This window comes from Urocampus carinirostris, chromosome 16 (genome assembly GCF_059441175.1).
Source record: "Urocampus carinirostris isolate Australia breed hairy pipefish chromosome 16, RoL_Ucar_1.0, whole genome shotgun sequence".
In the NCBI taxonomy this organism is placed as follows: domain Eukaryota; kingdom Metazoa; phylum Chordata; class Actinopteri; order Syngnathiformes; family Syngnathidae; genus Urocampus; species Urocampus carinirostris.
In genome coordinates, this window is record NC_142364.1 from 32303138 (window position 1) to 32318501 (window position 15364).

At 39.9% G+C, this 15364-nt stretch overlaps 2 protein-coding genes across 3 annotated transcripts in view; one reads left to right on the top strand and one right to left on the bottom strand.

Annotated features, from left to right (window-relative positions):
• nrg1 (neuregulin 1) overlaps nucleotides 1-15364 on the top strand; it is a 49871-nt gene that overhangs the window by 32949 nt on the left and 1558 nt on the right. For both annotated transcript variants that reach the window (XM_088355962.1, XM_088355963.1), the window contains exons 5-7: nucleotides 619-721; nucleotides 1322-1448; nucleotides 1530-1651. In XM_088355962.1, coding sequence (XP_088212088.1) covers nucleotides 619-721; nucleotides 1322-1448; nucleotides 1530-1651 — 352 coding nt within the window. The remainder of the gene's footprint in view (nucleotides 1-618; nucleotides 722-1321; nucleotides 1449-1529; nucleotides 1652-15364) is intronic.
• On the bottom strand, nucleotides 9744-15310 carry LOC148351087 (zinc finger BED domain-containing protein 4-like). The gene is made up of 3 exons (XM_088319969.1): nucleotides 15307-15310; nucleotides 10733-11524; nucleotides 9744-10527 (listed from the first exon to the last, which is right to left on the bottom strand). The coding sequence occupies exons 1-3, from the start codon at nucleotides 15308-15310 to the stop codon at nucleotides 10136-10138; spliced, it is 1188 nt and encodes a 395-aa protein (XP_088176095.1). The 3' UTR covers nucleotides 9744-10135.

The window sequence follows — 15364 nt, forward strand, 5'->3', positions numbered from 1 at the left end:
AATTAATATGCTACAAAGGCAAGCTAGGAGGTCACGACGCTGATCACCAAGCACTGAAAACCTGTCACGGAGTGTGAATTTATTTAAGACTGTTCCGAAATTACTGGGCTGAATAGTCGGCCGTGACACATTTTCAGCCTACCATATCTGGCCCGCTCTCTGAAAAGTTTTACAGTATCTTATTTTTCATATTCTATCATTGTAGGTTTAATGAGCTGAAAGCCAAATGTGTAAAGGTAAAATTATAATTACTTGAAAATATTTGAAATTGCTAAAAACAGTGAGCCCTGAATCAATAATGTACCGACCTACCTACCTACTTACTTACCTATCTACCTACCTAACTATTTACGTATCTACCTTGCTTCCTACATTTCCACCTACCTGCCTGCCTGTCTGACTGCCTGCCTACCTACCTTCCTACCACCCTAGCTACCAACCTATCTACCAACCTACTTACCTACCTATATATATATCCCTAATGTGAAACAACAAAATTAACTTTTTTATCTTAATTTTTTAAAATGGGTCCTTGTATTTGTGTCTGTGCCTGTGTGCTTGTGTACCTCGGTATTGTTGAGACGTGAAATTGAACTTATCTACTGTCCTCTTTTTCAGAAGCTGAGGAGCTGTATCAGAAACGTATTTTAACAATAACGGGGATCTGCATTGCACTCCTAGTCGTTGGAATCATGTGTGTGGTTGCCTACTGCAAAACAAAGTACAGTATACCACAGTGGACCTATATTTTTTGTATCACTAACGCCAAATATTTATTCATGTAATCCATTAATGTCCAAATACATATGTACGTCATTATGATACAGAACTAGAATGACAAAAATTTCAACAAATTGCAGTATTTTTACTGAAAACAAGTAGCGGTTTCCCTTATATTGCTTAATGTCTTTCTGCCCACATGTTTAATATTTTTGCAACTTTGCCTACACTCCAACAATAATAACCTACATTTTCAAACTAAGAGCTGGTTTTCGTTACTATTTAACACAAAGGGCACCCAATTTGATATGCATTTAAAAAATAACAACTTATCCTGTTATTACTATGTTGTTACAATGTTATTACCAGGTTACATATTGGAGTATGGTTAAATAGTCTCAGTCAACCACTAAAACAAAATCAATCATTTTACTGTAAAAACACTTTGACCCAGCACTGGAGGTTTTTTTCCCAGAACATGTTCACAGGCACCTAAGCTGTCCTTAATGTGGAGACCCTTGATCTAGTGAAATTAAGAGTCATCAAATAAATAGTACATATATGCTATTAGTAGCCTCAAGGTTTGTTTCTTTATAAACAGGAAGCAAAGGAAGAAGCTCCACGACCGGCTCAGGCAGAACCTGAGAATAAAGAGGAAAAAGCTGGCAAAATCGGCTAGCCGGCGTATGGTGTCCAATTTGCCTCTACAGGATTTGCAGCAAATTCATGTATACTTCAACTCACTCTCATTAAACATCAAATACATAAGTATACTAATGATGCTCACGCTTCGCCTGTTTTTTTCACAGCAGTGTAATGGACCAGCAATCCCAGACGCTGCTGAGAAAGAGACGGAAACACCACTCTCCACAAGCAATTATGCCTTAGCGACACAACAACCAACCACACTCACCAACATCTCCAGTCAAAGGTAAAGAGATTTCCAGCAACCAAAAAAGCACATATTGACACCTATATAGAGGTTTGTTTCTGTTCAGATCATTTTTACAGTGATGGTGAAAAAACATTCTATAATTGCACTATTTCAGTTTAATTGCCACCCCCATAGATAATGTTATTAGTAATTAATCGTTGTAATTGTTCTACTCTTGTTTTTCAAGCATTAGACCTCAACTAGAAAGCCCCCCTCGCTATCTTTCGAAGAAAATAGTGTTCACGTACCTCTGTGTTCCAATTTATCTAAAACGGTCATGTTTTGCGGATGGACCTAAATGCAGGGAAGCCAGAACTGAGACAGGTGTGCTTAAAAAGATGAATTGTATTCAATAACAAAAGGTAGTAGTGCATAGTAACAGACAAGTGGTTGCAAAACAGCAAAATGTCCAAACCAAACCTGATATGATGATGGAAGACAGCAGAAAAAATATGAATATGGCAACCAGGATGACAAAGGTAACCAACCACCAAACGACCCAGCAGGAAAGCGTCCTTCTCCTCTGTCCGATTTTCGTCGCCATTTTCATCCTGGTTGCCCTATCCATGTGATTTCTGCTGTCTCCCAGTAGCGTATCAGGTTTTGTTTGGACATTTCATTGTTTTGTATTTGTTTCTTACTTTGTACTTTCTTGTTGTCAAAGATCATCTCTCCTTTTGAACTTACGTGCCTCTGTTCTGGCTTACCTGTGTTTTAGTCCACCCACCAAACGGGCCAACCATGCTATGAGAAGCGTAATATTCACATTGTATCCATTTGAATGCAATTATCATGGAGGTTCCAAAACTTCAATAGGGATTCGATAGTGCTGATTTTGGTGTCCTTTGGTAAAGATGTTATGCACTATGGGATTTATGTTCTTGCCCATGATAAACTACCCTGGTTAGTGATTGTATGGTTTATTTCTATTGTGGATTTTTTTTCATTGTTAAAAGCTCCTGTAAACATTTAAATTTGTACTTTTAGTATGCCAGAATATGCTGTTATAGAAAGATATATTAAACCGAACATAATTGTGTTTTAGCAAATTTAATTAAAATTTTGTTCTAAAAAAATAATTAAAATATTATAAATATTTAGTCATGACCTTGAACAAATCCACTAAAGTGCTTCTAGCTTGTGTTCAGAATAAATAGTTTTGTGATTACTGCTTGCAGTTACCTCAGATTATGTCACATACCTGACTCACAACATATTGTGTCCTCCATCGTCCACCTGGCTGTGTCTGATCATAAATGTCATTTTTTAACATTAATACTTTCAATCACTGGGTGGCTTTAGTGAAACAATTGGGAAATGCTATCTAACTTCTGAAGAGGATGCACATTTTATTGGAGTTTTAAAGGTCACTTGTTGACACTTTTCTAGCATCCTGTGATTTTATTGTTGATTTTAACAGACAATTGATATCAACACTTAAGCAAATAATACCTCTTTTAACAAAAACAATAACAACAAAGACTAAATCTCTGTTGACAAATATTATGGCAAAAAAGCCTGGTAAAAACATGACTTATTTTTGCAGGGAACATTTTTGATGGCAATGATTGTTCCGAGAAAGAAATGTAATAATCGTTGCGCGGATCTTGGCCCCAGTAAAACCGACCAAAGCAACAGAAAAAAAGATAGAAAACCCAAAGAAATCAATACGTGATCCTTTGAAGAGGTATAGCATTTTCTTGCCTAGATCACAGATGAAAATGTGCAAAGGCGGGTTGATTGGTGCACAAGGAATGAGAGGGTGTTCCAAGGGATCGTGAAAAGACGAGGTTGCATGGTTTTGTGGAACCTCGGTTCAACACTGTGAAAAATGTTAAAACAATTCCAAGGGATTTGTATTGGACTCATCCCAACATCTCAACTTTGGGTTTTTTAGTACTGTGCTGAAGCCTTACTTTTCCCCCTGTGGACCGCACTTCATTACACTACCAAACTGTATCCGGGTCCAGCTGACTTAAAAATATACATTATCACGTCGATTCACGCAAGAATATGTTTTCGCAATCGGGCAGTTATTTTTTCCACTCATCAGCACCATGAAGAGTAGATTTCACAACGCATTACCAGTTTTCTTTTTTTTCTCTTCTGGTCGTTCACTATATACATCGCACATACGTCTGTACATGGCCTCCTGGTTACGTTTCATGCGGCGACTACTACCGAGGCTGTGGGCATGTGTAGGCTATCGTAGCATGCTAAGGCCATCTCTCCCAAGCGTGTACTCTTGGGGATCCTTGCTAAGGCGCAGATTAATATTGCCCGACCTACCTCTTAACTCTGGTCTTCATCTTGACCCTGCTGCACAGTCTGCAGTTCTGAAGCTGTCTTCGATTGGATAAGGGAGACAGACCTAGAGTCCAGTGTAGATGTGGCGCATGCAGACAGCTCCTACTCCACTTACTTCCTTGTGCCAATAAAAACTGTTGTTGTTCAGTCAATCGGGGACTTGCAGGAGCTAAACCTCCTCTCCCAAGTGGCCCACTTGGGCTTCCGGGTCGATCTTCCCAAGTATTTTTTCATCCTCTCTCAAAAGACCAACTTCATCGAGGTTGTGTAGTTTACCATGTCGATGATGCCCCAGCATCCACTCGCACAGTGGTTGATGCTTTATGATGCCTATTTTTGGCTTTTGGGCAAGCTGTTGTGATTTTATTGGCTTCTAAATTCTAGTCTGTACTGTACATTGAGTTTTGTTTTGAGAATTTTTTTTCTGCTTCTGCATATATGTTAATGCCAATTGAATTTACTGCTGCGCTCGTTAATCAAGATTGATAGCTGCAGACACTGACCGCAAACAAGTGCATTAAGCGCAGCACAATGTATTACTTTTCTGTACTAGACATTTAAAAAGTGTAGTGTACATATTTTAATGATTTGCACTCCTTTAGCAAGTCATCCAAGCCATACATTTGCTCCTTGTGTGCCCAAATGAGTGACCTCTCAAGCTGTAATTAGACAAACATTAGGTGCTTTATGTAGTTTCCCCTATCCTTTAGTATTTGTACATTTATCTTAATTAATCCTAACTAAGGATGGCAAGATAGCTGAGTGGTTTGCGTGTCCATGGTCCAGTCCTGAGGTCATAGGATCAAATCCAGCTACCAGCTTTCAGTGCATAGTTTGCATGTTTCCGAGTGCGTGCGTGGGTTTCGTCCCATATTCCAAAGACATTAGTGGCAGGTTAGTTGGTGACTAAAAATTGTCCCTATGTGTGAGTGGTTGCCTGTCCCTGGGTGCCCTACAACTGACTTCTTGTGTGGGCACTCTAGTTTCCTCCCATATTCCCAAAACAAATTGTCCCTAGGTCTGAATGGGCGAGTGAGTTGTCTGTGTGCTCTGTAACTGGCTGGCAACCAGTTCAGGGTGTCCCCTGCTCACTGCCCAAAGATAGCTGGGATAGGCCCCTGCGGCCTTACTGAGGATAAGCGGTGCAGATAGTGGATGGATGAATAATTATAACTACTACTAATAATAACAATAATAATATAATAATTTCCTTGTATTGTCATTCTGTGTGACAATGTACACAGAACGAAATGTCGATTGCACCTGACCCGTTGTAGCGAGCCGATGCAGCCGCAGCCAACAGAGGGCGCCGCCGACCACTTTTTAATGTGTACAACTGAGATAATGCCAGTCGGGGGCGGCAGTAGCTCAGGAGGTAGAGCTCGTCTTGGGATCAAGGGATCCCAGTTCGAATCCCGGCTCATCCGTGTTACCTGTCGAAGTGTCCTTGGGTAAGACACTGAACCCCTAATACCCCTAATAAGCAGGTTAGCGCCTTACATGGCTGCAATACAAGGCCACTATTGGGAAATGTGGAGCACATTGTAATGCGCTTTGGGAAGTCATTGACTTGAAAAGCGCTATATAAATGCAGATCATTTCATTTCATTTCACTTTATGATTCATATCTTTTCTCAGCCAAGGCATGTGTGCCCTTCATTAATGGAACACTTGTATTGTTTGTTGTATTTTCACATAAAGAACACACCCATAATCATATTCATATGCACTTTCTACAATATTTGTTTGTCAGTGTTATGGTGCTCATAACAATATCCTGTTATTATAGTGATCATAGTTATTACTGAAAAAGGTATGTATAGAATGATTGATTGATTGATCATATGATTGATTGACAAAACCAGCCTGTAGTACAGCACTACTTTTTGGGGAAAATGCTTACCCAAGCTGTATAATTTCATGATATTTGTAAATAAATATAAAGACACAGATAGAAATATTTTTGTGTGGTTTAGGGGGAAAAAACGTTTGCACTATTGGACTCGTTATTTAGAAGCTTAGCAAAGCTGTGTGAAACTGGGTTGACATTTAACTGGACCACTCAAAAACCCAATTTGCACCAATTTATGCTGTCCATCTGGCCTGCAAAGTTGCTACTGAGTTGGTGCCGTCGTAATCAGGAAGAAGGCTTGTGAATAGACAGCTTGGAAAAACACTGTTCGGCAAAAGTGAGTTTTTGAAGATAAACAACCCATCGAGACCCTTGGGTTGCAGCTTGCAATGTTGAAGACTGCTGGTTTGTTCCAGAGTTGTATATACTGTCTTAACTGTCCTGGCTTGGACCTGGAGATAACCTGGCTAGTCTTTCAAGCCTGGCAGCTTATTTGGAGTGTTATTTTAAACTTGGGCCTGTCATGACAGCTATCCACGTGTTGGGGAAAAATGAAGCGCACACTTTTAAGAACATAAGAAGAAATATTACAAGCACAAAGGAGCTTGAGCAGCTCGAGCAGCAGAAAAAAACAACAGCTTATAAACATGTCATTAGTAAGAGGACAAAGCTTCTCATGTTTTGCGGACGTATGCCAACCAACCTCCCCACCATTTTGTTTTTCCAAAGGTATGAGGGAGACATTTTCTATTCTTTAGCTATTTCTTAAAAAAAGATATTGATACGAATATTTTTACCCATCGGACAACAGAGTTAGGAGTCTAATGAAACGAGACATACAGTGCAGCCTGGGAATTAACTTTAACAAAAGTAAAGACTTTCAGTTACTCAGCTACATTTCTAAAAACAAATGTCATTCTGGATCATCTTATTATTCGATAGGCAAAATGAATAGTTTTGACGTATGAAACAGAAAAAAGCTATAACGCTTCTCAGTTCATTGTTCTGTTATAAAAAGGAAGGACTCTTGAATCAGCATGAGATTGGTCGTTGCGTGTTCGGGGGCAGAGAAGGGGGTGCACATCACAAGTGCACTGCTTGACTGAAGAATTGTTGAGTCAACGATGGTTTTGCCCACCTATGATGAAATTATCCTACTGGATACTGGCGTACACCTAGATAATCATAATGTAATTTGACCAGCAAACCAGAGATGTCATTCTAAAGAAGCCTGCCTGACAACCACACTACATATAAACATTCCCCTCCCTGTCTCCACAGCTGGAGTAATGACTGGAGTAACAGTGTTGCATCTGAAACTGAATCAGTCTCCGCGATGTCATTGACGGAGAATAGCCAGCATGCCACACAAGCCCGTAGGGGTCGGCTGAATGCCATTGGTGGCGTCAAAGACCTAAGTGCTCATTCAAAGAACAGCAGAGACATATCCAACTTCAACAGAGATGTGCCTTAAAGTATGAGGTAACTGATTCATTGTAACTTTGCCTCATAGGCAGTTTTGGGCACGTTACTTTGAAAAAGTAATTAGTTATAGTTACTCACTACTTCATCAAATAAGTAACTAAATGGACAAATTATCAGTTTCGAGCTTGATAGATTTGCAGTGGTCTGCTACTCCTTCCATTTCAATATTATTGCTTGCACAGTGCTCCTTGGGATGTTTAAAGCTTGGGAAATCTTTTTGTATCCAAATTCAGCTTTAAATTTCTCCACAACAATATCTCGGACCTGCCTGGTGTGTTCCTCGTTCTCTATGATGCTCTCTGCGCTTTTATCAGACCTCTGAGACTATCACAGTGCATGTGCATTTATACAGAGACTTGATTACACACAGGTGCATTCCATTTATCATCGTTAGTCATTAAGATCAACATTGAATCATTCATAGATACTCACTGAACTTCTGGACAGAGTTTGCTGCACTGAAAGTAAAGGGGGTGAATAATTTTGCACACCGACTTTTTCGTTTTTTATTTGTTAAAAAGGTTTAAAATATCCAATAAAGTGTGTTCCACTTCATGATTGTGTCCCACTTATTGTTGATGCTTCACAAGAAATTACAGTTTTATATCTTGATGTTTGAAGTCTGAAATGTGGCAAAAGGTCACAAAGTTCAAGGGGGCCAAATAGTTTTGCAAGACACTGTAAGTGAATTTATAACAAATAAATGAGTAATGGTATTATTGAAGTAATGCTGTGATGATTAAATAATAAACTTAATACAGCTTCAAAACTCAAGCATTAGTGACAACATACTAAGTGATATATTTTAATAATCTAACATTACACGTGTAGGATTTTTGTTTTTTATCAAGAAGGAAATCGTTTTCGGATTTCTGAATCTGACGACTGCATTTACCTCAGATTATCAAAAGAGGACACCATATGTATCTATTAAATAACAATCAGTCAAATTTGAAGGAGGTACAATTTTCTTATTAATTTGTGGTTCCTTGATTGGATACATTACTGATTTGGTCAAAAAGCCACGCACAAAGATTGATAAAAACACAATTAAATTTATTAAACCTAGAATTAATAACAAAACATTTTCAACAAGATGGAAATTGGAATGTGATGGATTTTCCAGAGTGTTTGAAAACATTGTGGGTATATTTTGGTAAGTGAAGATAGTTAGTGAAATTAATAAGCAGAGATGTTCGAAGGTAGGTTTGAAGAATTTGATCCGCAGCACCAAATCGGTGGTTAGGGTTATGTAGGGGCCCAAAAGTGCCTTGTCTGAGTATAAGAGAGTCGTTTGAAGTCAGTTCTAGTCTCGGAGAGAGAGAGACAAAGTTGTTGGTAGTGCTTTGGTCATGAGAGCGAGACACATGGGACGAGGCTTGTCTTTGAAACGGTTTTAAGCGCACTTTGCATGAACCTGGGCGCTTGCAGTTCTGGTGGAAAGAGAGCGAGGCAGTGCTCCTGTTTTTGAAGCCACTTAGTGACGTCAGCGACCCCCAGAATTCTTTGTTTGAACCTGCAACGCCACTTAAAGCTTTCCTTATTAACAAAAAAGTTCTCACCTAGATGCCAAGAGTGGCTGTTGTCGTCAAACATGTAATAACACAAAAGGCACCACGATAAGAATAAAAGCATCCTGCAAGTAAACATACAGCAATGTAGGCATAAATCATGATTCATGATTTAATAATCATCACACAAAAGTACATTGCTAATCTTTTGATAGATAGATAGATAGATAGATAGATAGATAGATACTTTATTCATCCCCGAAGGGAAATTCACTTTTCCAGCAGCATCCCTAAGCTGAGAACAATCGAAAATAACTGAGCACAATCGAAAATAACACGGGAGCTGCTGGAGTGGCTGCCATTCGTGACGGCGCCGGAGAAACGATTCAATTGGCTTTTTTATGTGTCTGTAGCTTGCATTGGTACTCCAATAATCTTGGGAGCCTGAGTCCATCTTTTTGACATTCTGTATAAGGCTGGAAGGAGTTGAGGGGTCAGTTGTATCCCTGTGTCCAAGTGGCAAGGTATCACTCTATAGCAGACATGGGACCAAGTCACACATGTGCAAGTCTCAAGTAAGTCCCAAGTATTTTTTTCTTGGGCAAGTCAAGTCAAGTCAAGTCACAGGCTGTGTCAAGTCAAGTCAAGTCAAGTCCTGTAATAGGTCAAGTCAAGTCCAAGTCAAGTCACCTTTGGCGTACTGTTGTAATTTTAGCTTCAGAATCTGATCTTAATAAAGTGAAAGGCAATATATAAGAAATCAAGTAATCATCCTTGGCTAATGTGCCTAACCTGTAATAAAATATTTGTATCCTAAATACTCATGTTCAGTAAAATACATCATAGACTCAAACAAACAGTGATATCGTCAGTATTTGGTATTTATTGACAGAAAAAGTGATCTGTAGATCGAAACCCAAACTTTTACTTTTTTTTTACTTTTACAAAGTAACAATAACAGCTAAAACAAATACTAACTTACAGAGGATTAAACTGTCACATTTCTCTTGCTCTTTTCTTTGCAGATTTCTCTCTCACACGCTTTCTGTCACTCACTCAAACAGTATATCCATAAGTCAATCCCTATTTATGAGGAAACAAATAACAGCTAAAACAAATAGCTTATTATTATTAAACTTTGTTACATTTCTCCTCTCTCTCTCACTCACACACTCACACACACTCACACACTCTCACTCACTCACTCACTCACTCACTCACTCACTCACTCACTCACTCACTCACTCACTCACTCACTCACTCACTCACAATGACACAAATTAACTCACTCACTCAGTCACTGTATATCCATCAGTCATTCCCTTTTTACAAGGTATTGCATTTGCAAAATAGAAGATTAGACAGGGTCTTATCTGCAAGCCGAGCTCGATGGGGTCTCATAATGATTCCACCATGGCTGAAGACTCTTTCCACTGGGGAACTTGAGGCTGGCACTGACAAAGCTTTCATTGCAACAGGAAAAAGGGCAGGGAGGACAGCCCTGTTTGCGTCCCAGAAGGACAGACAAGGCTGCCCACAACAAAGAGAAAAATAGTTATTTAGTTGTGTCTCTGGGTTGGTGGTTGGGTCCTGCTTGCGGCGTTTTTTGTAGCCTGAGAATAGGCCAGTGCTGTCTTCTTGCTGGCTTTCGCTTTCCTCCTCTAGGAATTCAGGACTCTGGGATGTTGTGTGAGGTTGCACCTCACGTAGAATCAGATCTAATTAAAACAAAGAAAAAAAAGGGCAAGCGTAAGATCTCATGAGCATTATTCAAAATTGAACATCCACAGTTTGATACGCTTGCAAAATCATCTCTAAAATGGATTATAATACTCATATAACTGTTTTGAATTACATTTCCATAATTTGATAATGGTGACACGCCTAAGTGTACATCACGTTAAAAAAAAAAAATCCACTGACCTTTTACCATGTCAACAATGTTATTCTTGACATCATCGGTGACAAGCACATCATGCTGAAGCCACATCATGGAGAAAGCCGGGTCCAGGACAGCTGACCTGATGTAGACTGGGTCTGCAAATGGCAGCTCTTCCCCTGATGCAGCTGACAACATCTTCACATTAACGAAGATTCCCCGGAACCGTTTCTTCAAAGAGAATTGCAGGCTATGGATCATGCTTCCCAGGAAGCGCACTTGCGGCTTGAGTCTTTCCAAGTGGTGGTTAAGAGACAATACACAGGGGAGGACAGAGCTAATCGTCACAATCTTCTCTCCCTGAGTAAGATCAGTGGCCTCTGCAAATGGCTGTAGCACATCACAAAGTTCCTTCATCAAGTTCCACTCCCTAATTGAGAAGACCAGCTCACTGTGTCCCGTGTTCTGAACAACACTGCACAAGTCCTGGTGACTGAATGAGAGCACTGCCTTGACTTGTCGGAAAGTTGAATTCCACCGTGTGTTTACAGCAGCGGGTATCCCTCGCTGATCAAACTTCTCCTCAAACGCATCTTTAAAGGTGCTGGATGTATGCAAGAGAGAGCTAAGCTTGGAGCATTTTGCAAAGGAACTGTTCATGATCCGTGCATCCTTGAGACCATCACCAACAGCTAACTGCAGAGTATGCGCAAAGCATTGCTGACGTTTAGGGCTTCCTCTGTTGATTGTGCGGTCCACAGTCTCCCAGTCACCTCTGGAGAGGTCTTCCCACAATTCTTCATCATCCAGATTGTCATCATCGGTTACTTCGTCATCTTGATCCTTCGGAAAACAGACTGAAAATGCTCGCTTCATATTCGCAGCATTATCACAGATTATGAAGTCGAGTTTTTTCCGAATGCCATAATCCTCACACAGGGAATCAAAGGCTTCAGCAATGCGCTCTCCTGTGTGAGATCCCTTGAATCTGCTGCATGCCAGCAGGTATGACTTCAGCATGACTCCTTCTGAGGTTGTTAAGACATGGCCAGTGACTCCCAAAAAGCCGCGCATCCTCCTATCTGACCAAATGTCTATGGTAACCGACACATGGTCTACACCAGCAAGAATCACTTTGATCTTTTCTTGCATGTCTGCAACAAGTGATTCTATTGTTGAAGTTATTGTTCTGCGGCAGATAGGCTGGTATTTGGAGTCGACCACAGACATGAAGTGCCTGAAATGTTTATTTTCCGTCATTGAAAGGGGCATGCTACATCCAATCACAAGATCTGTAACAATAGCATTGGTTATGGACTTCTGTTTGGGATGATTTGCTGAATATGCTTCCAGAGGACGAGACTGGATGAACTGTGATATTGCAGGCTGTGTAGTATCAGTGCAGGCGTTTCTTGTCCTTTCATACTCTGCATATCTGTGAAGCAGATGCAAAAACAAGAATGAGATGTCCTGTATGGTTGGGCAGACATGAAATCATGACATATGGTTAAAAAAACAGTTGTTTGAAACTTTCTGTATTTTTTTTTATCTATCTTCTGGATGATATTACTTAATATCAAATCAACTGTAACTGAAGCTTTTACCACATTTTTTTACTTTTTTATGCTCATAAAGCTGGTATATCTTAACCATGTGATAGTTAATAAATAAAACAATTTATTTAACATTTCCAACCATGAAATCAAAATTTTTAAAGAAAATAATGAGCTAATATTTATTTTTATACTAAAAAGTTACTAAAAAAAAACTACAAAAAAAACTTCCATAATTGTCGACTTAGTGGTCTTAATTATAAGATTGGATTAACATTATTGTCACTATTTGATTTGGAGACTACTGGCATAACTTTTGATCTAGCCTGCACGATTGAGGCGGTTTTAGCGTGATGACGTTGTAGTCTGATTGGTTGTAGCATAGTCCAGTAGTACACAGAGGCATTTGATCAACGCAGCCTCTCGGATGGTTGGCCAGACTAAACTCGTGTGATGAGTTTATCACACGTTTATCACAGTTTATTAATAGTCGCGATAGCCAGGCTTTATTGTTGCACTTTTATTGCACTTTATTGTTGTCAATGTCTACGCATAGGACAGTGTGGAACGTAATTTCGATTCCGTTTTATGTCAAGTACATTTGAAGGAACTGGCAAATAAAACTGACTTTGACTTGACTATGTACGATCAGCATGCCTGTGAAAAAGAGCGGATCCCCCTGCAGCTGCCGCCAACCCCACACTCTCCCCAATCGTGGAAGGTGCCCTTTTGCCAACACTTCCAAATTATATGCAGATTGAGACTATAACATTAAGGCAAAGACACATTTTTCAGGGATGTGATTTTTCCGCTAATTCGCGGAATTCCGCTTTCGCTCCAAAAATAAAATTTTAAAATTTCCGATTCTTTTAAATGGTAAAAAAAACGATTTCGTCTCGACAGCGTTCCATTTTAGTGTTTCCGTAACTGAAATGAAACGTACTTGCGATTGGTTGAAGTCTCCGTGTTGACCAATAAACGCGCTCCTTATAAAGGCGTAGGAGTATGCCATTGTTCATTTCTCACACGTTTTTGCCGAGTGTTTAAAGAAAGATGTCCGAGATCGAACGCAAAGATGCTCCGCGAGTTAAAGAAATTGCTAAGATCGTAAAAAAACAAGTTTCGATCGGACTGGTTAGAGAAGGAATTATCTACAAATGTTGGTGACCCCGACGTGATCCAATGTAGCGAGCAGAGACGGGAGTCGTAAGCGGAGTGTCAAACAAAGGTGCCAACGAAAGCTGCTTTAATGACATTTAAACTGGCGATAACAAAACAAACACGAGAGTGGCTAGAACCGGCCGAATTAAGAGTCCCCCTAGGAACTCGCTAACTAAACAATGGTTCCGTGGGTGAATTATGTACAACCCACTACAGTACTTTCATTTATAGATAACATCTTCTTCTATAACAAAGACATTTATGGTATGTTCTAATATGAGTTACTTTTCATTTGGTCATGATACAATTATTTGTTCATGAAATTTGAACTCTTCAACATGATTTATGTGTTAACTTAGTAATCACATGAGTTAGATATGATGATATTCTCAGTGATAGTTTTTAATAGCAAAGGCAGTCCAATGTTTTTTAATGTGACTGATTTTGAGTTGACTTAAACTGTAATTTTATATGGGATAGTTCAAAATACATTGAAAATGTATGCTGTTGTTTTGTCTATTTCTTTGTCATCTGAGTGCATTGAAAGTACTTAAAAACACGGAAAACCCATGACCTCCGGGGGGCTTCGCCCCACTTCTCCCCCCACCAGGGCACTGCCCTGGACCTAGCTGGGTGCCCGCGGCCCCCAGACCCCCGCCTAATTTTCAGATAATTTCACTTTGGTCAAATCACATCCCTGATTTTTGATCATGTACAGTGCACGTGTCCTTCTCAACTTCACCGCTTAGCCTACCCTATTTTCTCAATTAGACAGCCCGTTTATCCGTAGCTCCTAGCTCAATATGCCTGGCTTGTCTTTTGCGTTACCCGTTGTAGGATAGACGAGGCACTATGAGCACAAATGCATTCGTTTTACTCAAACATACTGCAATGTTTATAAAAGTAAATGAATGAAGCATCATTGACGCAGGTTACGATAACCTCTCGTCTCTGCATAAGAATGTCACAATGATAAACTGAAACCCCCCTGTGCAGCGGCTAAATCGCCCTGCCGCTCACTCTTAGCTAACAACCAAAGAGTAAGCAACTGGACTTTTTAGAGATTGAGCTGTAGATGTTCCTCATGGAAGTTCCTCAAGCTCAAATTAGAAGTCCAGTTGCCTACAACTAAACTGTATGGATAAAATGACCTGGGTGAATGACAATATTCACAGACATTAGCCAACATCCAACTCACCAGATATTAACACATTGACAAACAGATATTAACACTGACAAACACTTACTGGGCAGAATGGCTCTTCAAATGTCGGATGAAATTTGAGGTGGTGTCCGAAATTTTCCCGTTGCAAAATTTGCACTGCGCTGTTCGCCGTTTACCTTCTTCACAGAAGTTTTTGAAGCCAAAAGTTACTACCCTCGGAGCAGACATGCTGACTTCAGGTGGTTGCCGTGGAGGTGTGTGGCGCATGGGCAGAGTGGGCGTGACATGAGAGCGTTTCTCAGCCCGCATCCCGTACTGTAATTGTCAACATTATTTAAATAATGAAATATATATATATATATGAACACGCAAGTCATTCAAGTCATCGTGGCTCAAGTCAAGTCAAGTCCCGAGTCTTAGATTGCCAAGTCCAAGTCAAGTCACAAGTCATAAAAACAGCGACTCGAGTCGACTCGAGTCCAAGTCGCTAAGTCTCAAGTCCCCATGTCTGCTCTATAGTAATAATGTGCACATGCAATCAGACCATTTAAAGGTGTACACATGCCCAAGTAATCTAAAAATGTATTTTTATTTCTCAGCCTTATACATCAGTGGGAACAAAACCTTCCAAAACATTACTTTTTTGAAAGAAAGACTGGCAGGAGCTTCAGCACCAACTTTTGGCTATCTATGTATGGCACTGGACTTCATTCATTCACAACTTTTTACTAACTTTTACCCATTTTTAGTTTTCCTCTTAGTGTGCTTAGTGCATTTTTGGAGTTGTTATATGTGTT